At 42.7% G+C, this 24,994-nt stretch overlaps 1 protein-coding gene across 1 annotated transcript in view; it reads left to right on the top strand.

The window, feature by feature from the left end:
- PRDM5 (PR/SET domain 5) overlaps positions 1-24,994 on the top strand; it is a 161,008-nt gene that overhangs the window by 54,359 nt on the left and 81,655 nt on the right. The window contains exons 5-8 of the mRNA XM_025199130.1: positions 1,237-1,411; positions 2,387-2,479; positions 2,740-2,861; positions 12,550-12,629. Coding sequence (XP_025054915.1) covers positions 1,237-1,411; positions 2,387-2,479; positions 2,740-2,861; positions 12,550-12,629 — 470 coding nt within the window. The remainder of the gene's footprint in view (positions 1-1,236; positions 1,412-2,386; positions 2,480-2,739; positions 2,862-12,549; positions 12,630-24,994) is intronic.

Here is a 24,994-nt window from a genome sequence, read left to right as displayed (position 1 = left end):
CAGAATCCAGCCTAAGATTTACGCCCCCTTTTCCCCTCCCCCAAAGGACAAATGTGTGTTAGGTTCGTTACTGATGTAAACTATACCACTTACAGAAAACTATGTAACAGATCAATTACACCTCAGGCTTTTTGAATGCGTGTAACCTAGCTGCCATTTTATGTCAGCCTTATGATTTGATTCTGTTACCTGCTGTATCAGTTTGGTGACTTGGCAATTTAAACTCATTAATCTACTTAATCAATCATTAACTCTGATCTCAATTTGATCCTTATGTTGTTCCTTTCTTAATTAGTTTAGGAAAGTTATAGTAGTTCAGACTCATTATTAGTATCAGCAATGTGTTTGTATATTGGCTTGGTTATTCATTTCATAAAATCACTAAAAAGTCCACAGGACTGATTTATTTCTTCAGTTTGCAGCATAGGACAGTTACCCAAGAGTAAAGCTCATTTAGGTGAAATATCAGCTCATTTTCTAAATGCATATACTGTCTCTCAGACATGTGCCCTCACTCAGGCATTAAATGGTCAGCAACAACTTTAATCTGTTGCTATCTGACAAGCTACAACTGTCGAGGCATTGAACATCTGGACTTGGTCTGGCCTTCAGATTCTGTCTCGATGGTGTAAAGGGGGGATGGTAGGCCTAGAGCAGCCTCTACTATTTTCTAGGCATATGTGCTGAAGGTCTTGGTGTGATCTATAATAGCAAAATGATAAAGTGACTTGTATGTTGGAATATATGGACTTTTGGCCCCTAGGTTTGATTTGAACTAAGACTTATGGAAAATGGCACTACTAATCTATGAATTGGTTAGGCTTGGGGTTGATATTGGTGAATATCAGAAACTTGACTTTCAGATACAGGTTCTTTTCAAGAGAATGATGACATTGTTTTCTGGCATGGGAAACCAACAGGAGAAAGGAGAGCAGGGGGAGCAGGTTTTCCTTTTAGAAACAGCTTACTGTTTTTCTCTTGCAGTTGAGAGACAACCAGCTCTCCCACTCTGGGAGTGGACAGCTCTCCCACTCTGGGAGAGCTGGCTGTCTTTCCACTCTAGGCAACAATTTAAATTAATTTGGTGTTCGTTTATTGTCCTGAGGAACAATAATTGTGAATCTGATTATGGCATTTGATGTAGTACCTTTTCAGAGTAGAAGCTTATTTTAAATTAAGCAGAAATACCAGTTACTGGAAATTATTTCTCTTCTATTTTTCTTTCCAATCATGCAGATTCTTTGAGCTGTAAAGAGGACCACGCATGCCCAAATTGTGAATCCAGTTTTGCCAGCCAGGAGATTCTAGCTGAGCATCTTCAGACTTTGCATCAAAAGCCTAGTGAAGAGAAAGAATTCAAGTGCAGGAACTGTGGAAAGAAATTCCCAGTTAAACAAGCTTTACAAAGACAGTGCGTACAAATAAGAATGTTTTCTATAACTTTTTAAACCAGTAATTTGCCTTAGTCCATATAATTAATTTCTTGTTCAAGTGTCTACAAGGTCCATGCCTCTTTTCTAATAGTGTTGTGATTTAAAAGGTGAGCTGTTTTCTGCCCTTAGGGATTGAATTAATCTTTCATACTTTACCGAATACATTAATTTTTGAATTTGTTGAGTTGCTGTATGTTTTGGAGATCCTGGTTGGAATGAAAAAGGGTCATTAATGCTTAATCATTTGTGACTCTTGGAAGGCTGAAATGGAAAAGTAATTTCAGGTTTTGTCATTAAAGTCATATGCAGCATACTTTATATGAATATTTAATAGATACTGTTGTATATTTTAGTATTTATATCTTATGCTACTATCTAAATTAAAACATAGATTAAATGAATGAATCACTTGTTATTGTATGTTTAGTTACAGAGAATACTGCATTTAATCTGACTACTGGATAAGAGCACAATAATATTACATAGCAATATGTAGACTTATTCATTTAGGTAAAATCATAATCATCCCTGAAACTGTTATCTCTTACTTCTGTGTAAATACTATTAAGTGCTTATGAAAAATGTGATTTCTTGAAATTGCTTTTTGTAGAGGCAGTTAAATGAATGGAAGCAAAACCCTTTTCCCTCTTTTTTTAAATCCTAATTTAGAGATTGTTTTGTGATTGGCTGCTAGCTAAATTTATTAAAAAATCTTGCAGAATCTTGCAAAATAAAGTATTTGTAACAGAAAATACACTTCAACAATTTACTATAGCCCCAAACTTGAAATACTTATATAATTGAGTAGTCCCATGAACTCATTCTATATACATAAGTAAAAATACTCAATAATACGTGTCTGTAGGCTCAGGCCTATATATTTTGTAATTGGCAGAGTCAAATTGTTCTTTATAGGATGTTTGCCATTTATTTTATTTTATCTTTTCTCCTAGTGTTCTCCAGTGCACAGAGAATGTCAGTCCAGGCGACACTTCAAGAAGTTTTCAGTGTTCTGTGTGCAATACTTCCTTCAGCTCAGAACTGAGGTTTTGTGTCTGAATTACTGGACTGCTATCATATGATTGCTGGCTTCCCTTTGCATGTTAGCTTGCAAGCTTGTTAGTTTATGTGAATCTTAACAGTGAACGAAGTCAGATGCTTTCATTCCTACCTGCTGTAAGTAATGCATGAGGAGCTGTGGAAATCTGCTATATGGCATGTGTTAAGCTCAGAGCAAACAGTTGCTTACAGTCAAGTTTGTTGGTATTTTTTCATATTATTTTTCTTTGCTGGTTACCCGATCTAGTTATGAGCAGCACAAGGAGGCTTGTAGAGGGGATGCCAGATTCATATGCAAGGCTGATAGTTGCGGAAAGAGATTCAAGAGTAAAGATGCCCTAAAAAAACACAAGGACAATGTTCACACTGGTAAGAAATGACTGATTATATCATTCTAATTCACCACCTAAAGTAAGAACTATTTTTTTTTAAACGGATTCATTGGTAGTCTTACTATATTTCCATTTACTTATTTACTTCCATTTACTTACAATATTTACTTGAATATAAGATGAGGTTTCCCCTGGGAAAAAGCCCTTCATCTTACATTTGCGTACAAGGAAACCTTATTAAATACTTTGTCTAGCGTTAAACTGTTGCTAGAGGCAGCATTAGCTTAGTAATAGAAACCAACAATACACATGGTCCACAGGGCCAAATGTACTGATGGGAACCACATGTGTGTGTTTGTGGCCCAGGAGGAAATGAACACCAGGCCCAGAGGTACTGCAGTACCAAGGCAGCACTTGGAGAGGCCAGAGCAAGCTCTAGCACCCTTCCCTAGTGCCAAAGTGCTGATGGGAACTACCAAAGGGTAGGTTGCTATAACTCATCTGAATAAGATAGAAGGTAGTGCCCATTGCTCTCAGTGCTGACTCTTTTCCATGGTGATTCACTGCACTGAATACATTTTGACTTCCTCTTGACTCCCACAGTTTTACTGCAACTTTCTTTCTTCCCCCCTTCCCAGGGGATTCCTTTTTCCTTCACCAGCCTTAAATATCTGGCAAACACCACCAAACAGGGCCCTAAACAGTTTACTGAGAAGCCCTCTGTTGCTCCATCTCTCACCCCATCACATATGATTAGTGTGGCCCCACCCTACATGAGGTGGAGCCAGACCAGGTTGCCCTGCACCTCATCTTTATGTAAATTTTTGGAAGATCCCATAACTCGTGACAGGGGCACCTCATTCCAGCCATGAATAGGGAGCTAATTAGCACATGGATCCATTCTGGGTGGTATCTGGAGTCCACACTCGTACGAGCACTGCTAAGCTGTGGGTTCCCCATAACTTTAAACACTGTTATCTCTGCTGGAACCGAGTTCAGTGGCCTATATGGTAAATCATGAACCTTTTGGCTTTGGACTAATGTCATGCATAATTTGTTCTATATATAAGTAGGTACAGAAGTGCTGCTTAAAAGTGTGGTAAAACTTGCAGTAGTTTCAAAAAAAAGTAAAATGCATCCATTCTGGATGAACTAAGTCTATGGCTACCTATAAGGCACATTACTACAGGTATGTTTATTTCAAGGTCAGTTTTTTTCAAATTTGCTTCTCACTTCCACACAGAGCCATCCCTAGGGGTGTGTGGGGCCCGCGGCATATCAGTCCATGCAGGGCCGGGGGGGTGGTGAGTGGCCAGAGCGTGGCGCAGGGTGTGGGCAGGGGGGAGTGGGTGAGCAGCTGGAGCTGGCAGTGCGTGGCAGCTGTAGCAGGCCATGTATGGCCCTGTCTGCAGGGCCCCTCAAAGTGCTGTGCCTGGGACAGTTGCCTGGATTCGTCCCCCCTCCCCCAACGTGATAGCCCTGCTTCCATGTACAGGTCTGAAAGTAAGAAGGGGAGAAAAAGGAAAATTTGGTGGGGGCAAAGGGGCTATCTGACCCTTGGATTTATTTTCCCTGCTGTATCAGTGAAAGAGGGACAAGTCCAAGGCAAACTCAATTAAATTCTATACCTGGAAAATATAACAAATATATACATTTTCCATATGTAGAATCTGATTACTGGGGGGGGGGGGCAGTCAGCTGGGATTCAGGGCCTTCTTATATTTAAGTAAATATGCTACTTATCTTATTTCTATTATATTTTGATTTAGATAAAAATAATTTAACTTTCTCAGTTTTGAGGCTGTGGATATAGCTAAGTATATCAGGAACACAGGGAATCCTTATAAGCACATAGGCATATTACATAGAGATGGTCATGATGATGCAGAAAAGACAGACATGTTCACTTTGGTTTTGTTTGTTTGTTTTGTTTTATTTTTGGAAAAGTGGGATGATGTATTTGTATCACATGAGGATTTTTTGGTTCTTCTACATCAAAAAGTACATCTAAGATCTACCTAAGATAGTTTGTTTTTAAAAAAGCAAGCATAGTTAATAACTTCCTGCCTTCTGATGTTAAGTTTGAATAATTATGGGGAATTAATAAATACAGGGAAATTCTAAAGTACCAGCAGAATGCTAATGTTATGCCAATATCCAAAGAAAGCAAATGGGGTGGCCCATGTGATTAACAGCTGATTACTCTGACTTAACTAATAAATTGAAAAATAATGGGAAAATAGTAATAATGGAAAACTGATACTGGAGTCATATGGTAAAGAATCAAAGGATAAGATAATCAACACCAGTCAACACAGCCTTATGGAAAGCAGGTTTTGTCAGATGTACTTGATTTTATTTATAAAGTCATTATAAGTTTTGTTGATGAAGGCTGTGCACAGGCATTACATTTCTGATAGGAGAATCATGGTTCTTCCAGTAAAAATGACACATGTACAAGCATTCACTCAGTTTCTCCCTGGGGAAACAAACTCCTTCAGGGAGAAGATCTTCCAGGGCTCACTTTGGACAATCTGTCTTGTGAACACTCTTACACTCCCTTCCCAGTATGGTCCCCTGTCTAAGGAGCAGGTAGGGGATTTGTGGAAGTGCTTCAGTCCTCCCAAAAATGGGAGGACTGGAGCCGCCAATACTCCCCATGCTTTCCCCAAACCATGATCACCCTGATCTTATGAAGGCATGAGGATCAGGGGAAAGGAGGCTGTTGCAGGATGAATGCCTGTACTGTTCCCCCTCCCAGAAACATTTCTAGCGATGGAAATGAATGCAAGGTTGTGCCTTAAGGTTGCCCTGTAGAGGTTATATACTTTTGTTTGATTTAGTACTGCATGGTACTAAATAGTGCCATGCTTTAAAAAGTAGCATTATACAATATTCTACATTAAATGGGTTAAAAATCACCCAAATCTCAAAAAGGAACTGTTAAATGAGAATCATAGAATGTGTGTGTTGAAAGGCGATTCTGTAGGGATTGTTTCTAAGCCACACATTATTCAGATTTCTTATGCTGACCTAGAATTAAATAATGAAATTGCTGGTGATAAAATATGTGGCTTTCATAAAGATTAGTGAAGTGCTAAATAATGCTAAAGCCAAAGCAATCATACAGAATGACCTGGATTGCTTGGTAAGCTGGATCAATTCAAACAAAATGCTTTTTTGATACAGCCAAATGCAAGTACTTTTTAGAAGAAAGAATGTAGGACAAGCCCCCTGCATGGAGGGTGGTGCATCCTTGAAAACTGGGGCTCTGAAAATGATTTAGGGATCATAATGAATCAGTAATTGAATGGGGCTTTCCAGTATAGTGCATCTGCTAAATGGGTTAAATTTAGTCCCTGAATATATTAGGAAGGAGGAATGGAAAGGTGACTTATAAGGAATTGGTGAGACCATTACAATTAGTGTATCCCATTCTGGGGCCCACATTCTAAAAAGACAGTGAAAAAATGGAAAGGATTCAGAACATAGCTAAAAATAATAGGTCACGTAGAGAAAATGCCTTAGAAATAAAAACTATGACTAGGTACAGACATTCAAAAAACCTGAGATGGAATCAATCTAAGTTGCACAGTTTTCTGTAAGGAGCATAGTTTAGATTGGTAGTGGACAGGATACACATTTGCCCTTGGATATGGGGGGGCAAGTCTTAGACTGAACTCCACCATTTTTAAAGCAGTTTGTGCGCTGAACTTCTGTTCTGCTATGGGTATAAACCTGTTTTGCATGCCAACCTTCTGCTCTGTTACGGGTCCAGACTGGTTTTCAATCACATTTACCTGTAAAATATTCACAATTTGCTGTGTGCACATGAGCAATTCATAGACTATTTCCATATCAACAATGATGGAAAGAGGTAAAAAAAAAAAAAAAAAAGAGAGAGTAAATTGATTTATATTTAAATCTTCCACAGTGCTGTTTAGATCTTGTTGTTAACTTCTATATTCTTTCCACAGCATGTTGTGCCTATTTTTACTGTCAGCATTAACAACAGCATTGCAGTAATATTATAAAGTAAGAAAGAAGGCCTGAAAAATAATACTGCTCTGTAGATGTTCCTCCTTAATCATAAATCTGTGTGATGTGCATAAGATATATACAGTCTCTATTTTCTAACTAACTATTTTAGTTTTATCTTGACTAAACTTACTTTAGTTTTGCAGCTTGAAATATGAAAGATTAAGTCATGTTTTGTTCAGTATAGTCCCCACGTTTTATCTAATAGTCTAGTAAAATACTGCTGTTGGACCATTTTAGATTTGAAGTCCTTTAACCATGTTAAGTAGCATGCAGTTATATATTTTCATGCACTGATTAAAATATATCTATCTTAATAAGTATTTAGATAACAATATGTTATAGTAAAATAGTCCCTTTATAGTCAACATTAATTGGAAAATAATTGTAAATTTCATATTTATGTAACAATTTCTTTCTATTTGCCCCTCTGTATTGTATGTTGTTGATGGAAGCTGAAATTCACTCTGGAGGGCTTGTTCATCTCTCTCTCTCCTTCCCATCAAAAAGCAAGTGGGGATAGGGTAGGTTATGATTTAGTCTATGCAAAGAATAAAGGATGTAGGAACATCGGGTAAATCCCCAGTGTTTACAGGTGTTTTTGTCACAGGTCCAATTTTATGCCCTGGATGACATTTTCTTTATTTCACAGCCCGGGGAATCATCCCAAAAGCCATCAGCCACCATTCTCATTAATTTTCTTGCAAGTGTGTTGCATGGCAGCCTCTCCATCAACCACACTTCTACAGCTTTTCTTGCTAGTTGCTTCAGTCTTTACCCAGGGAGATTAAAGCCCTCTCTTTTCCTGGTTATAGCAAAGAAATCAGCATCCTGGAGCTGCAAATGGACTAAGAACTGGTCTTGAAAAAGATCGTCAGACATAGAACTATAGAGGGGTTTCATAGATTAATACATGTTTGGGTCAGAAGGGATCTTAGCAGATCATCAAGTCCAACCCCCTGCCCTGGGCAGCAAATAGCTCTGGCATCAGACAACCACAGCCAGGTGCATGCCTAGCCATCTCTTAAAGACCCCCAAGGTAGGGGAGAGCACCACCTCCCTGGGAAGTCCATTTCAGATTCCGGCAACCCTTAACATAAAGAAGTTCTTCTTGATTTTTAACCTAAATCTGCTCTCCATCAGGTTGTGGCCATTGTTCCTAGTTACTCCAAGGGATGCCCTGGTAAACAGAGCATTTCCTATTACTTGCTGACACCCCCACTCCGGCTGATGAAATTGTAGGCGGCCAAAAGATCACCTCTCAGCCTTCTCTTGCGGAGGTTGAAGAGATACAGGTCCCTCAATCTCTATTCATAGAGCTTTGTCTGCAGGCCTGTAACCATACCAGTGGCCCTCCTCTGAACCCTTTCAAGATTTTCCACATCCCTCTTGAAGTGCGGCACCCAAAACTGGATGCAGTACTCCAACTGCAGCCTGACCAGTGCTGCATAGAGGGGAAGTAGCACCTCCCTGGGCCTGTTTGTTATGCACCTGTTAATGCATGATAAAGTGCAGTTAGCTTTACTGCTTACTTTGTCACATTGATGACTCATGTTCATCTTGGTGTCAATAATGACTCCGAGATCCCTTTCCGCTGCTGTGCTGCTGAGAAGGTCCTCCCACAGCCTGTAATCATTCTGGTGATTCCTTCTCCCTAGGTGCAGCACCTGACACTTGTCCTTGTTGAACTGCATCCTCTTCTGTTCCTCCCACTTTTCCAACCTGTTCAGATCCACCTGGATTTGTTCCCTACCCTCTAGTGTGTTAACCTTACCCCATAATTTGATATCATCTGTGAATTTGGAAAGAGTGCTTTCTACAAGTCACTGATGAAGACATTGAACAGTACATGTCCAAGGACTGAGCCCTTTGCGACTCTGCTGCCCACATCTTTCCAGGTTGATACTGACCCATCCACCACCACTCTGTGGGTGCGACCCCTAAGCCAATTTACCACCCACCTGACCGTATATTCATCTACATCCTAGCCGCTCAGTTTGTGTGAGAGACTAGAATAAGATACCTTATCGAAAGCTTTCTTAAAATCCAAGTAGATGACATCTACCTTGATTCCTGCCTCTAAACATTTTGTGACCTGGTCATAAAAAGAAACAAGGTTAGTGAGGCAGGATCTGCCTGTTATGAATCCATGCTGGTTGCCCTTCAGCATTATTTTTCCTGCTGGACTCCCACAAATGTTATCTTTAATAATTTTTTCAAAGGTTTTCCTGAGGATACAGGTGAGACTAACTGGTCTATAGTTACCCAGATCCTCCTTCCTCCCCTTCTTGAAAATAGGGACTATATTGGCCTTTTTCCAGTCCTCTGGGACCTGACCTGAGCACCAAGAGTGCTAAAACAGCTGTGCCAGTGGCTCTCCTATGACACTGGGGTGGAAAAAGGAGACTTGTACAGGAAGGAAAACTATGCTAAGGTCTGCTGGAATGGGAACAGTAGTGAGGTGGACCTAGAAGGGAGTAAGAACAGAGTAGATTAAGGAATAAGGGAAGCATAACAAACATAGAAATGGTGAGAGAAGTGAAAAGGTAGAACATTCAACCAAGTAAATTAGAAAGGGAAGAGGTAAGGAATCCAAAAGATGAATGAGGGGAAAAAGTGTAAAGGAACACACTAAGATCAGCCAGAGATTAAAGTCAATAAATAGCATGTCATGAGGGTGAGAGAGAGAGAGGGCTGGGATAAACTGGCAATATATGTCAGTTTGGTCTGGAAATAGTCATGCTATGCCAATAGGCCCCAAACCTGTAGCACAGACTGGCACTGATGAGAAGGTTTCTGGTGCTGCCAAGTTGTCATGCCTCAATCTCTAGCTCTCTTCAGTTGCAGTTTGGTTTAGACACTGGACATCCTATATTTGATATTCCCAAATAAAAGAATTTGACTCTGGTGGAATATAACACAAACATATTGCTACCTATGCGTTTTGACAGAAGGTTCTGCCTAGTTTGCTATAAATGCATTGTAAGTCACCAAAAGACCTACCACACAACCATGGCAGCAGTCTTAAACTACACCATGATTCAGAGGTAAATTTACTATTGATTGATTAACTTTTCATGACTATATCTATAAGCCAGAATTTGACTCATAAACTGGTAATTCAGAGAGAGAGAGAGGCTTTTCGTTTTCTCAAATCTTTGCAATCAATGGCTAACAAATATTTGAGGACATGAGATACTAAATGACTCTGCCAAGATAAGTGCTACTTTTTTCTTCTGGTATGTATAGTTTGGCACAATCATGCAGGTCCTTGTTACCACCAGATTAGATTTATATATTCAATATGGAACTGCATTTAGGTAACCTGGAAGCTAGCACTGAAGTCTTCAGCCTCCGTTCTAAGTGAAGTTGCAGAGTGGAAGCACATTAAGGCAGTATTCCCCAAGCTACACTGGCTTCTATTAAGTTTCTCAGTGGAAACCCTAGTGTTGATTTTATACTGTAAAAGCCTAAAGAGTATGCACTTTGATTACTTGGGACATTAACCTTTCCCAATGATATATGACCATCATGCGTACTAGTGGTGGTGTGAGAAATGATGGTCTTGTAGAATAAAAGGGAGCTACTCCCAGGGTATTTTGAGGAGTCCTGAATTTTGGGACTTGAATCTAAATTTGTTAGGTTTCTGAATTGAAAAATCTTTATCTTATTTTCTCTTTGCATGAAGTATGGTAAATTGTTATGCTGGCCAGGGCATGTAGTCTTATTAAAAAAATTAGAATAATTAAATAAATGAGAGGGGCATATATTATATCAATTTTATTTATTTAACAGTTTTCAAGAAAGACAAATTAAGATCAGGTCCAGTTGAAAATCATATTGAATTATTTTAAAATTAAATGAAAACAATAACTTGAAGAGAAAAGAAAACTAAATATTAAAAATAATTATAAATATATCATGCTCAAGAAACTAAGAGCATAGGGAGATGGGGTACTGGAATGGCTGGAAAAGTCTTGAACTGGAAGTAGTCTGATGTGTTAACTTCTGACCAGGCTTCATTAAACTTCAGGTGAACAGTATTTTTTGCTTCCTCCTGCTTAGCTTTGCTACTTTTTTTTTATTGTAATGTGAACATATATGCCAGAACACATGTGTAGGCCTCGGGTTATAAAGAAAGAATCAGGTTTGTAATAATTGGCCCTTGTAATGAACAGCTGTTTGAGTACTACCACAAACTTGAAACCATGGTGGTGGCCTGAAAAACTGCCTTGGCATAACTGATTCCAAGTTTTTTTCCTTGGACGGACACCACAAGGTACAAGCAAAGTGCACACAGAGGCAGCTGAGCACGGAGGTAGTGTAAAGCACTGCTGTAGGCCAAATAAGATGTAGATAGCTGTAGACTGTAGGAAGACAGGCAAAACAAAACCCAAGGATAGCTCAGTAGGGAAGAAGTAAGTTCAGAAAGAAACAGGGTGAGGTTGACAGATTGATGAGGAAATAACTGCTGTAAAAGTTAATTGGTGAGGATCTATAGTATTACCATACAAAGAGTATACAGAAGAGGACTGTAAAAAGATATAAAAGTCTAAGGAAACGACCAAGTTTGGGAAGTTGTCACCGAGTCAGAGGAGAACACGGTTAAAACTGGGACCCCCCAGTGCCACAACGATGCCTAGCTAGCTGAGTCATTCTGCATTGTTCAGAAGGCTGGCATAAGAATACCTTTACAGACAGTTTTGGATTTTGCTTAAGTAATAGTATTGCTTATGTGTGCAATACATTTGGATTTGAAACTGGAATGGGATCACCAATCATTTGATACCATTCATACCACCCCTTAATCAAAATTATGTGCACCAGATTTAGACTCCCTTGTGGCTTCAGCGAGTGAGCTGATGTGGGCTCTAGCTGGTGAATGGAGATCATAATATCCAGCTTTATTGAACCACGCTGGGTCCCAAGGATTGCAACCTTGATTCATGGAGAGAGGGATTTGCTGAGACTGTACACAAATATGGGCGAGTAGGATATCCAGTTAGGGATTTTCCCCTTTCCAAACCTAACACCATGGCAACAGAAGTAGAAGATTTTAGGTAACCTAATTAAATGCTTTGTCGCTTTTCAAACCAATTGTAAAAAGAAAAGAAAATGTGTGTGGTTTCTGACCTTTAACTTGGATTATAATTTATATGATAGATTTTATTTGTATTTATGATGTGGCGCTAATACGAATTCCCAATCTTATTCATTTAGGAAAATATTAATTTCATGCTGTTTTTTACTATAAGGTAGAAGACTGGCAGCTTTCAGAGCCCCCTAAGTGGAAATATTGGTGTTGGCCTCAATAGGGATCTCTTTTTCATTGCTTCACAGACTTCAATCATTAATCAGACTTTTTAAGCTCTAATGGTATGTTTTTTGAGGATGACAATTGTTTTTGCCTTCTGAATAGCAGTTATTTAGTACACTTCATACAAATTTACTATTAGATGATACTTCAGTTCTGTAAGGTTCTTTTTTAAGGTTTGATTTTTCATTAAAAATAAGTTACAAGATACCTGCAGAGAATTTCTGTAAACCAGAACCTTGAAGATGGGGTACAACTGTAAAATTCTTGTGTTGGTCAAATGACTCGTGAAAAATCATGCATCCAGTGGAAACATCTGGGTTCTTTCTTTGCATTTCTTTAAGAAGTTTGTGGTATTTTGTTTCTGTTTTAGGAAATTCTAGGAAGAAACTGATGTGCTCAGTGTGCAATAAGAAATGTTCCTCAGCAACAAATCTTCAAGAGCATCGAAAGGTCAGTAAGATGAAGGCTGACCCACAGCAGGCTTTGACTTCACCAAGATATGAAAGCATGGAGCTTGGGTCACTTGAGAGCTCCTGTAATACAAACTAGTAGGTAGTCTTTTTATGGTTACAAAAAACATGCCATTTTTTTTTTATTCTGGGCTTTTAATTTTGTAACCACAGTAGGTTAAACCAAAATTTTTGGTTTATTTGTAACCTATCTTTTCCTAAGCATCAAATTGTGTGTGCACGTGTTCATTTTCAAATTCCTGAGCTAAGCCAAAATTGCCTACTTTTATTTATCTTCAGGTCACAGGAAGGGGACTAAAACTAAATGTATATTAGCCTAAATTAGGCTGAACCTGTGAATCTTTCTGATTATGCAGAAAATGCAAACAAGTTCTTTTTTTCCTTATGATTCTATGTGAAAATAACATCACAATCCTAAGAGTATAGTCTGAAATCTATTTTATTGGCATGGTTAGTATACAAATGCCCTTAAAAGAGAAGGGGTATAAAAAGCAAATGTATTTTTAGTTTTATTCACTTGAATTCTTGTAGATAAATTGAAATAGTGGCATTTCAATAACAGAACAGAAAGAGTTAATTTTCTAAAAAACACTCATTGGAAATAAGGTAGTTAGTATAGATATACAGATAGGTAATGAATAAGGTTCTTAAACTGTTATACCCAAAGGAAGATCCTGCAAGATTAATTTGATAAATCAGTAAAACCCGAGAAGGCCGGATTTTACAAAAACCTATATCATATAGTTTATCAGATCAACCATGAGTCTTTTAATAATGCCCTATTTTCAATCTAAGTCCAGTGAGAATATATAATTTTGAGTAAAATAAGTTGTTGTAAAATTGTTGCAAGCCCTTTTACTAATTTTTCATGATTTGTTATTTTGCTTACTTGTATTAATGTTCTCTTGAATGTTTTGGAGAAAAAAGAGAGAGAGAAAATGCAAAACACCACTGTCTAATTGCTCAGTCACTTTCCAAGCTAATCAGAATGTGTTTTCTTTTTAATTTAGATCAGGAACAACAAGTTAGTGTATATTCAGATGACCATGTCACTGAAAGCCTTGAACATCCCACTTTTCTAGGTCACTCCCTGTGAGGTTTATAGAGAAGATTTGTCTTGCAATAATTAAGATGTTATCCATCCACATGAACTGGTGACCAGGTTTGCCAGCAACAATAAGCTAGCTAAGTACCTGTTCATCTCAAGAACCACCAGCAGGATTGTCCGTACTTCCCCCCATGTTTCTTTGGCTTCCGATAGACATTACACTTAAGATGTGCTTAACTGGTTAACTGTGTCTTAAGTAGTGACCTGGTTATACCTTCAATCAATTAACAGCACGATAAAATGAGGAATAAGCCACAAAGTTATTAGATATATTGTTTGTAATAATTTTGTAACTGGTTCCTATCATGCCTTTAATTGAACATTGTGACCAACTTCTGGAGTACATGGGAGCTTTGTGAGACTCCTTTGTGCTCCAGAGGCTGGAAGGCTTCTCAGCTGATCAGAACTCCCAGCTCGGGGAGCACACCATGTGGACAAGAGCCCTTGTCAGACAATCAGGTGCATCATGGCAGGAAGCGCAATTGTTGGGATCCCACGTCAGATCCTATCGCACCTTTACTTGAATGTCTATCGGGGACCTTTCTGTTAACTAATTCCCTGTGAGAGCCCATATCCTGAAATAAACCAACTCTGCCCATGCAAGAAATCTGATCAATTTGGAGGCATTTAGAACTAAATAAAAAGGATTTAGGTGCTTAACATGGAGACTCAAATGGACACCACAAAGGGCATGATCAAGTAGATGTTCATAGTGTGTGCCTAACACACCAAGAGGACTGGCCATCTCACAAAATAACATTTGTAACTGTAGCTTTCTCTTAAAATGCTGCAGATAGGGAATCTCACTTATTGTACAATACCATGTTGTATTATACCATTTTGTATATTATACCCAAGGTGTGTTCCTTTTTCTGAGGAGGTTCAAACCCAATTTCTCCTTCCTTAGAGACACCTGTAACTGTCTGAAGAGAGAGGTGGTACCTTGTGGTCTTGTAGGGCATTTAAACATGTGCTCCAGGAGTGAAGTTCAGGGGGGAGCCCAGAGCATCACTTGTATCAATGTACCCACACTGAAAAATGGCGGCAGGGGGGCTTTAACTAAAGCATCCCCATTGCCATTTTGCAGCTTGCTGGAGTCTGCCGGAGCACAGTAATTACCAAGTTCCAGTAGACTCGATTAATTGAGTCTGCTCTGACACGCTGTAATTACAGTATGTCGGAGCAGCCTCACTGCATGTGTATAGGTGTCCCTAGTAAGTTGGGGAATTTCAGGTCCTTGTTTCCAGGACTGTTGCTGTATAATATATTTAAAAAGTCATTGGATAAAATATAGAAACAATCCTGGGAGAAAATTCCACAAGGCTACAAAGTCATATGCATTCTTTTGTTCCCCTCCTATCCCCTTCCCCTCATTTCTCTCTTTCTGTTTTCCAGTGAATCTTAAATTCCTTTCTACACAGTAGCACAGATTCTTTTGGCATGTTTCTAAGAAACAGCCTTTCCTATCTATCCACAGCTAAAATTTGTTCAGGCTCTCAACATCTTCTCTCTTAATTACTGCCACCTCCTTCTTTCTGGCTGTGCCCCATTTGTATCCATTCAATATTACTTTGCCCTTCATTGAATTTTATTCAGCATACCATGATTATTTTCAACTCTGATCCTCTCCTCCAAAACATTTGCATCCCATGCCAACTTGGTGTTTGTGGCAGGGCACTTGATGTGCCTGCCACTTTAAGAGGTCAGGCAACTGAGCCACCTGTAGGTGGGGGCCAGGGCTAATTGTGGAGTCAGCTGACCCAGGGGGCCAGCAGGTGAGGCTAGGCCTGATCAAGGCAGTCACCTGATTGGAGGAGGGCTAGGTTTAGACAGGGACCCTGGGAGCTGGTATAGGAGCATCACCCAGCAGGAAGGCTGCCACTCCTGAATGCCAGCAAGGAGAATAACATCTGGAGGTTTGGGTAGGAACGAAGGGGATGGAGGAGGTTCCTGGGGACCCAGTGTAGGGGTCCAGGGGTCTGAGTGCCTGAGGCCTAGTGAGTAGCCAGGGGAGCCCTAGGAGAGGGGCTGAGAGTCTGTGAGCCTATTGAGGGGCCAGGTGAGCCCTGAGAGAGGGGCTGAGTGTTTGAGAGACCTAGTGAAGAGGCTGGGTAAACCCAGTGAGTGGGGCAAAGTGTAGGGGCCTATTGAGTGGTCTGGATGAGCCCAGAGAAGGAAGGGGCTATTTTAGGGAAGACTTATGGAGGGCTCTGGGTGAGCCCAGAGAGAGGAAGTGATCTATGGAGGGGCCTGAGCGGGAAGACTGACAGAGACGAGAGGGCTGACAGCTGGAGGACTGACCCTGGGAATCTCAACTGACCTGTGCAGGGCCAGGGCCCAGGAGGGGCTGAAGGGTGAAACAGAGCACAGCAGAGACTGCCAGAGCAGGGAGAGCCTCGAGTTCTCAACTGGCCTGAGGTGGGGCCAGGGCCTAAGAGAGGCCAAAGGTCCTTGTGTGGCCACAGCTGAGAGGAAGGGGTCAAGGGGCATGCAGGCTGGGATGATGATGGCTGGTGCTAGGCCATCTGAGGAGGAGGATCAAGGAAAGGGGTCTGAGAGTGAACTGGAGGCCAGAGATAGAGGACTCAGATGAGAGATGGAGCCAGGGCCAGGGGAACTGGTGGTTAGCCCCCCAGGTGGGGTGTAAGGACATCTAGGGGGAGCCCAGAGAGGGACAAGTAAGATTAGGTAGGTCTGAAGACTGGTCCTAACCAAGACCTGAACCTGCACTCTATTGGGGCTGGTTAGCATGGTGGGTCTGCCTGTGGCAGGATAGCCTGCATGAAATGTTGTGTATGGGCCACTCTAGGGAAAGGTGAGGATGGGGTGCTGGAAATCCTTGGCTCCTACTGCCTTGTGGGTTACCACATGGAGGGGGAAAGCTAGAGGAGTACCCCAACAGAAAAGCACTTAGCAAGGAAGACCGGGACCATATAGGTCCAAAGACCCAGTGAACAAGCCAGGGAAGACGGGGACCATGTGGGTCCAGAGGTTCAGCGATGAGCCAGAGAAGACCGGCCCGCATGGGCCCAGGGACAGGCCAGGGAAGACGGGGACCATGTGGGTCCACAGGCCCAATGAGGGGCAGGGAAGACACGGACCACATGGGTCCGGAGGCCCGATGAGGGGTTGGTGAATAGAGTGGGGTCCAGTGAAGGGATGGGGGAATAGAATGCAGGGTCAGACAGGTCTGAGGGCCTGGGTAGTGAGGCCTGGCAAAGGGCCTGAGGCATATAGTGAGGCCCCGTGAGCATAGTGGGACTGGAAAGGTCTAGCAACTTAGTGAGGGCCAGGAATAGTGTAGGACCAGAAGGATCTGAGGGCCTGGAGAGTGGCTGGGAAAGGGAAGAACTAAAAGGATCCAGGATGATGAACCAAAAGGGGCTGGCAGCCTAGAAAGGGGCCAGGAGGAAGACCAAGGGGCCTGGTAGCCCAGGGAGTGCTTGTGTGTGACCAAGGGGTCTGAGAGCCCAGACAAAGGCTAGAAGAGACATTGAGGGATCTGGCACCCCAGGAAGGGGCTATGCAGAGAGACTGAGAGGTCTGAGGGCCTGGAGTGGGGCTGAGAGAAGCCAAGGGGTCAGAAGGCCCCTAGAGGGGCGGCATTGGCAATTGGTAGAACAACTGTAAGGATGTCATCTGCGAGGCATGGGGTTTGGTGTAGAGGAGGTATGGAGCCATGCAATTGGCTCAGAAGACCAGGACCACAATCTGGGTGGTAATTGTAATAAGACCAGGGCAGCCTCCCACACTCTGTATAACAAGTAACATCAAGACATGGCAGGAAAGACCTGGGTGGACTGCTCATAGAGTAGGTAACTCTCTATTTTTTTCCTGGTTCCTGTGACTGTCCTCCACAAATTTTGTAAGTGTAGACTCCTGTTTGCATCAGGTGTTATTTACAGAGTGGCCCTTTCTCTAATAGAAATGAATATCTAGTCTTTCTGGCCATGGTGCATCTTTTTTCTGGGGGTGGCAGCCGGGGGCAGCAGAAAGGCAGTGAAGCTCCACCAGAGTTAGAAGTTTGTAGAACTATTTCCTGCAAAAAGTGCAGGATTTAGTTATAAAAGATTACCTGAAAAGTCTGATCACATTGCTTATATCTGTGGATCTGTGCAGGGACTAATTTCTAAATGGGCTTTTTATAGGTAGGGAGGAGGAATGCAACACAGATTACCAGTGATTACCAGTTCCAGAAAGCATCCTACTCACTTTTGAGACATTGGGTTTTTGAAGGGTTTTTTGTCGGGAGGGGGTTTTTTTGCCGACGTGTGCTGGCATCTCTCAATTCCCAAACAAATTTTGATTTGCTTCTATATAGAAACCTCTTGGAGCTCAGGGGGAGGGGAATTTGGCATTGCCAAATCTCTGCCAGCCACTTTCAGTGCAGTCTATGCTTTGCTGATTATTTCTGCCCACCAAGCACCATGCAGCTATCTAGGGGAGTTTTTACATGTGCTCCAGGGGCAGTGGGGAGCTGCTTTAGTTAGAGTGGTTCTGAGAGCCTCTCTAATTAAAGTGCCCACAACATCTCATGTATCAACGTCCCTGTGCTTCAAAAGTACTGTGACAGGGGTACTTCAACTAAAGTTTATCAAGCGAGTTTTAGTTAAAGTGACCTCACAGTGATTTTGAAAACATGGAGATGCTGATAAATGAGACGTGGAGGCTGGCTGGAGCGTGCTAATTGATACACTAGCAGACTTGATTAATCCTTTGCCAGGCCTCATTATCCAAGTCTGCTCTGACACACTGTAATTACAGCACATTGGAGCAGCCTCTCTGCATGTGTACAGGCACCCTACTCTATCATGTGATTTTTCTTTATAACGGTCCATTTTGTACCAATAGAAATCTACTTTAAAATGAAACACTGATTTCAAGCACTTTAAACCTATAAACAAAATTGATTTGTGTGGTACAGAATTGTAGACTCTGACCCCTTAATTCATTCTGAATTGTACTTGTTTACACTGCACGTAGTCCTACTGGCTCTGTAAGAGGATCATTAAGTAAATTATTGGAGGGTTTTTAAACCCGAAAGCTTGCTTACATTTTTTTCCAACTATTTAATTTGGTCTAATAAAAGATATCAGATTCACCCAAAGAACCTTCTCTGCCTGTGTCCTTAGACCAACACGGCTACAACCTACACCCCTCATTAAGTAAAACACATTAGGTGTGAATAAATGTTATTAGCAGGTGGCTCTTGGTAAACAGCCTTGCAAAAGTAAATCCAATTCAAGTTCACCTCTGCAAAATTATTCATGGAAAATTTGTCCTATTTAAAAAACCAAATGAAGATTTCTGAGACTGCCACTCTTTTAAATGAAGAAATATGTTTAGTTGAGGTTACATAGAGCTTGGTCACATACTTGCTATTCCGTTCAATTGGGTCATAAGAGGTTGTTATCTAGAGCTGTAAATCAAAGTGCTCTTAAACAGTTACAAGAACGTTTCCTTGTCATGCACTTATGTAAGTTCTGTTTGCAAATGGAAGCCTCCCTCGTTCGTATTACTATCAAGTGAGTTATTCTACATACTAAAGGCTTTGTTACATGGTGATTTTGGGCAGCTCCTGGAACTCTTTACCCCTGGATTGTCCACACATTAACACCTGAAACTAGTTTTAGGCACCCTTTAGGTAGCTTAGCTATGCCACTTCAGGGCAGGTTTATTTCTGTTACCCAGCTTGTGTTGCACTAACCTGTGGCCACTCTAGGCTACACATTGGTATAAACACTCCATTCACCCCTGCCTCCCACTGGCCCATATTAGGTCCATTGCTTCCACATGCCCCTGATTGAGCTGCCCTCCCTATCCCCCCCTGGATCAGATCCAGTGTCCTCTGCCCTCCTAACACCCCACATCCCCCCACCCATGTCCCCTTTCTTGTGGCTGCCAGCACAGTCCCAGGGGAGCAGGCAGCAAGGGGAACCTGGTTGTCCAGCTGCTACTGCTGTTGCTACCACTCTTTGGACTGGGTAATCACAAGTAAGTCAGCGGACATGGGGGGCCTGGGTGAGCTGTGAAGGCTGGGGGGCAGGGGAGAGCACGGAGGGAATCTCAGGGGCAAGGAGGGAGTCCCAGGGTGGGTGGGGATAGGGAAAAAGGCAGTGGCTGGGGAGGCAGGGGAAAGCCCAGATTTGGGAGGGGCAGGGAGGTGGGAGGATTCCTACTTTTCAGTTGTCAAGGACCATACTAGCGTGAACGTGTGACTGTTTCAAATGCGAGCTAACACTAACACTGATCAATATTTGAGCAGTTCGAAGTGCAGCATGTAATACAGCTCTAAAAGATAACATAATTTTCTATGAATTCTCTTAAAATGAAAATTCTTCCAGAAAAACATAAGAATTGCCATATGGGGTCAGACCAGAGGTCTGTCTAGCCTGTCTGTGACAGTAGCAGAAATAGATGCTAAAAGGAGAGCATCAAATCAGATAGATCTAGAATGATCTATCCCCTATCCATTACCTTCCATGGTATCTAGCATTACTGATTTAGAGCAGGGGTGGACAATTGTTTTGGCTGGAGGGCTGCTTAATGAGTTTTAGTGAGCTGTTGAGGACTGCAAGGGTAGCCTCACACCTTGACAGGTGCCCTGCCTCATGCTTGCCACCTTGGGACTGGAAGTCCTGCTCCTAACCCCTGACCTTTGCCACCTGAGGTCCCTCCCCTTGCCCCAGAAGTACTCCTTTTGGGAAGGGGGGGGGGCGAGGTTGCCATCTTGGAACTGGAAAAAAGAAACTAATCATATGCTACAAGATATCAAACATCTACTATACCATATTTTAATTTTATTTAAAAAAAATCTTTGTCCTGATTGATGTGTTTGCATAGTGTATATAGAGGCAATTGCATAATAGCTCAAAATACAGTCTTATTCTTGTATATTTCATAGATTTCATAGGTTTCATAGATGGTAGGACTGGAAGGGACCTTGGAAGATCATCGAGTCTAGCCCCCTATACCAGGGGTAGGAAGTCACCTAGGGTCAAAGGATTCTAGCAAGATAAACGTCCAAATATCTCTTTAAGGAATCCAGAGTAGGTGCTTGCACCACCTCTGGGGGGAGTCTGTTCCAGGCCTTGGGGGCTTGGACAGTAAAGAAGTTCTTCTTTATGTCCAGCCTGAAACAGTCTTGCAGGAGTTTGTGACTGTTTGGCCTTGTGTCCATGGGGTGCTCTGGTGAACAGGCATTCCCCCAGATCCTGATGTACACCCCTTATATACTTATATTGTGTTGCTGGGGAGGTGAGGGGTATTTGTGGGAGGGTGTGGTTGGGAAGTGACTGGGTGTGTGTGATGGGGTGTGGGTATGGTGGGTGGTGTGTCTGGAGGAGGTCCCATAGTACACAGCTTCTGCCCAAGTCCCTGGCTGCACACTTTGGCAGCATGCAGGGCCAGTCCAACCCAGAGCCAGAGCAGACGGCTCCTGTGCTCCTGCAGTGTGGGGGCCAGCTTAGCCAGGTCCCATAGCACATGGCTGCCCACGCTCCCAGCCCCCTTTCCCCAGTGGGAGTCCCTGGCCTCTATCCCAGTGGGGCCCTTACCTGCATTTCCACTCTTGCAGGCAGGGAGGGCTGGGAAACAGCCACAGGGGTGCCAGGCAAAAACCTCTGCCAGGCAGAAGCTTCTTGTCTCTAGCACCCCCTGCCTTAGGGATGGGAGCAGGCCTGGCCAGACTGGGCTGGGGGCTGGTTGCTTAGTGGCCAGAGCTGGACTTCCTGTATGGAGGCACTGGCTTTCAGAGGGGCAGTGAGGGCTAGGGCCTGTGATAATTCAATTTATGGAGGGACCTCGCGGGCCAGACAGAATCACCTGCAGGCCGGATGTGGCCTGCAGACTGTATTTTGTCTGCCCCTGGAGATGCCAATGGAAATATCTCCAACTGTTCTGTTCAACAGGTATTAATAGAGCTATCATCAGTGAATCTGCCTGGTCCCTTTTTTAGCCTGGCTATGCTATCTGTCTCTACCAATCCTGTGGCAATGAATTCCATGAGTTAACTAAGTGTTGCATAAAAAAGTACTTTCTCTAATTAGCTTTAAACTTGTCTCCTGCTAATTTCAGTGGGTGCGCACTAGTTCTAGTATTCTGGGACTTGGCGAACAATACCTCTCGGTTTACTTGGTCCATACCCTTCATGATTCAGGAGGACTCAGGAATTATAGGCCCATAAGCCTCACCATCGGTCTTGGGGAAAATCCTTGAAATAATTATCAAGGATCACATCTGAGGGGCCAGCAGGGGAGATCATGCCCAGGGGAAATCAACATGTGTTCATCAAAGCCAGGTCCTGCCAGACCAACCTGATGGCCTTTTATGACCAGGTAACTAAATCCCTGGATGATGGTGTCGCCATGGACGTAGTCTTTCTGGACTTTAAGAAGGCCTTTGACATTGTCTCTCACCCCATTCTCATTAATAAATTGAGCAACTGTGGCATTGATGCCTACACAGTTGGATGGGTCAAAAATTGGCTGAGGGGGCGCACCCAGAGAGTGGTGGTGGACGGGTCATACTCGACCTGGTGGGATGTGAATAGTGGGGTCCCCCAGGGCTCAGTCCTGGGGCCTACACTGTTCAACATCTTCATCAGCAACTTGGATGAGGGGGTGGAAAACACGTTGTCCAAGTTTGCCAATGACACCAAGATGTGGGGAGAGGTAGGCACACTCGAAGGGAGAGCGAGGCTGCGATTAGATTTAGACAGACTACAGAAGTGGGCGGATGGTAATAGGATGGGGTTCAGTGTAGATAAATGCAGGGTGCTGCACCTGGGGAAAAGGAATCCACAGCATACATGCAAGCTGGGGAGCTCCCCCCTTGTGAGCACAGAGGTGGAAAGGGATCTTGGAATCATTATTGACTCCAAGATGAACATGAGCCGCCAATGCCAGACTGCAGCCAGCAAAGCCAACCGCATCTTGTCGTGCATCCAAAGATGCATCTCAAGCCGGTCCAGAGAGGTGATACTCCCCCTCTACGCAACATTGGTCAGGCCCCAATTGAAGTAGTGTGTCCCCTGTGAGGTGAGGCTGAGGGACCTGAACCTGTTCAGCCTCAGCAAGTGGAGGCTGAGGTAGAATTTGTTGGCTGCCTACAAACTTGTTAGGGGAGATCAGCAGCAAATAGGAAGGGCCCTATTCCCCCCAGCAGCACCTGCGGTGAGGAGGAACAAGGGCCAGAAGCTGCTGGAGAATAGGTTTAGGTTGGAGATTAGGAGGCACTATTTCACTGTTAGGGTGGCTAGGATCTGGAACCAACTTCCTAGGGAAGTGGTCCTCGCTCCTACTTTGGGTAAATTCAAAAAGAGGTTGTACGAACATCTGTCTGGGGTTGTGTGATCCCAGCGTGTGCTCCTGCCAGTGGCGGTGGGTCAGACTAGATGATCCGTTCAGGCCCCTTCTGACCCCAAACTACTATGAAATTATGAAACTATGATTTTATAGGCCTTTATCATATGCCCCATTTATCCTTCTCAGCTGCAGACAGATGAGTGCAGAGGTGTGGTATGTGGCGCTGCAGACCTGTCTGCACTGCCCCATACACTGCACATGCAGGCATTCCCTACCTCTGTTACCTTGCAGTGTGGGGGAAGCGGGGGGGTTGACCCTAGGAGATCCTGGAGTTAAAAAACCCACTCTGAAAAAAGGCCAGGTAGTGTACTTAGTGGCAGCGTGTGCCACTGAAAACCAGAGCCTCGTCAGCCAGAGTCAAACTCCAGGTGCTGGCCAGGCTGCCTGCTATGGCTGCAACCCCAGGAGGCCCCCAGGATCCCAAGTAAGGCTGCTGGGGCCAGCACAGTTGCCCAACCAGGGCAACCTGCTATGTGTCAGAGCGCACATGGCACTGGCATTCCCTAGAGACAAGTAGCAGTGGCACAAGGTGTGCTGCTTCTTTGTGTCCCCAGGGAAACAAATGTCCGTGCTCATCTGGATACACCCCCCAATCACAAAATGAATGGTCTTAGAAGTTATAGTCTCTCCTGGTATAGCAACTGTTCCAGGCCCCTGATCATTTTGATTGGCTTTCTCTGTACCTTTTCTAATTCTACAACATCCTTTTTTGAGATGTGGAGACCAGAACTGCATACAGTGTTCAAGATGTGGTCGCATCATGGATTTGTGTAATGGCACGACAGTATTCTCCATTTTGTTTTCTATTCCTTTCTTAATGAAACCCACCAATTTATTGGCTTTTTTGGCTACTGCTGCCCATTGAGCTGACACTTTGAGAGCATTATCTACAGTGATTCCAGGGTCTCTTTCCTGAATTGTAACAGCTAGTTAACAACCTAACACTGTGCATGTATAGCTGAGCTTATTTTTCCCCATGGGCATTACCTTGCACTTGTCAACCTTGTAGATCATCTGCCATTGTTTTTGCCCATCCTGGTCACAGTTAAAGGGTTGTAGGAAGAACAGTCCTGAGGCTAGGGCAAGTGGCTAGGCTTTCCCAGCCTCAGGGCTGTGCTCCGAATGCAAACAGGAGTTCAGTAGCTCAAGTTAACTCATTCTTGATATAAGTTAGTTCACCTCCTCAGGTAAACTTACTTAGTTTGGGCCCACCATTTTTTTTTGCCTGATTTACCCCTTCTGAATGCCTGTATGGATAGGCATTTAGATCAAAATGTAATGGCTTTATGTAACCTATGATACCACCCTACTGTTCCTTTTTCTTGGTATGAAGAAAAAATAGAAAAGATTTTTCCCCCCCTATGTTTAAAAGTTTTCCTCCATAGTTATTAAACCACTGCTACAATTTCCCCCTTTTTAGGAGGACTGTGTGTAACAGTTTGTAAGCTGAAATCAGAGTTATGCAGAAGTAAAGAGCACTGTTGGATTGGTACCTTGCTTCTTCCCTAAATATTTCATCCCATTTTATTTAAAATATTCTGAGTTGGCTTGTTTGTGAAATTACTGAATTGTATGAGAGAAGGAAAAACCAGGCGAGCTGAAAAAGGATATGAAACCATTGTTCATCCCAACAGAACAAGGAATGTGCAGAGAAAAGTTGCCCTCCGACCTGATTTTAGAGAGATGTTTTGGGTCTAAAAGACTCTGGACCTTTCTACATGTAAAAGTAAATGGAAGCATACAGAAACTTGTGGAATCCTGGGGAAGTGGTGGTAACCTGTCGTGATTATTACTAAAATAATTAATTTGTTTCAAAATGCATTTTAAATACAGCATGAATCACAAAGCAGATGATGTGCAGCTCAGACCTCA

Source organism: Alligator sinensis, unplaced genomic scaffold, assembly GCF_000455745.1.
Source record: "Alligator sinensis unplaced genomic scaffold, ASM45574v1 scaffold544_1, whole genome shotgun sequence".
NCBI classification, from domain to species: domain Eukaryota; kingdom Metazoa; phylum Chordata; order Crocodylia; family Alligatoridae; genus Alligator; species Alligator sinensis.
Note: the sequence above shows the minus strand (reverse complement) of the source record. Positions and strands in the feature narration are given on the sequence as shown.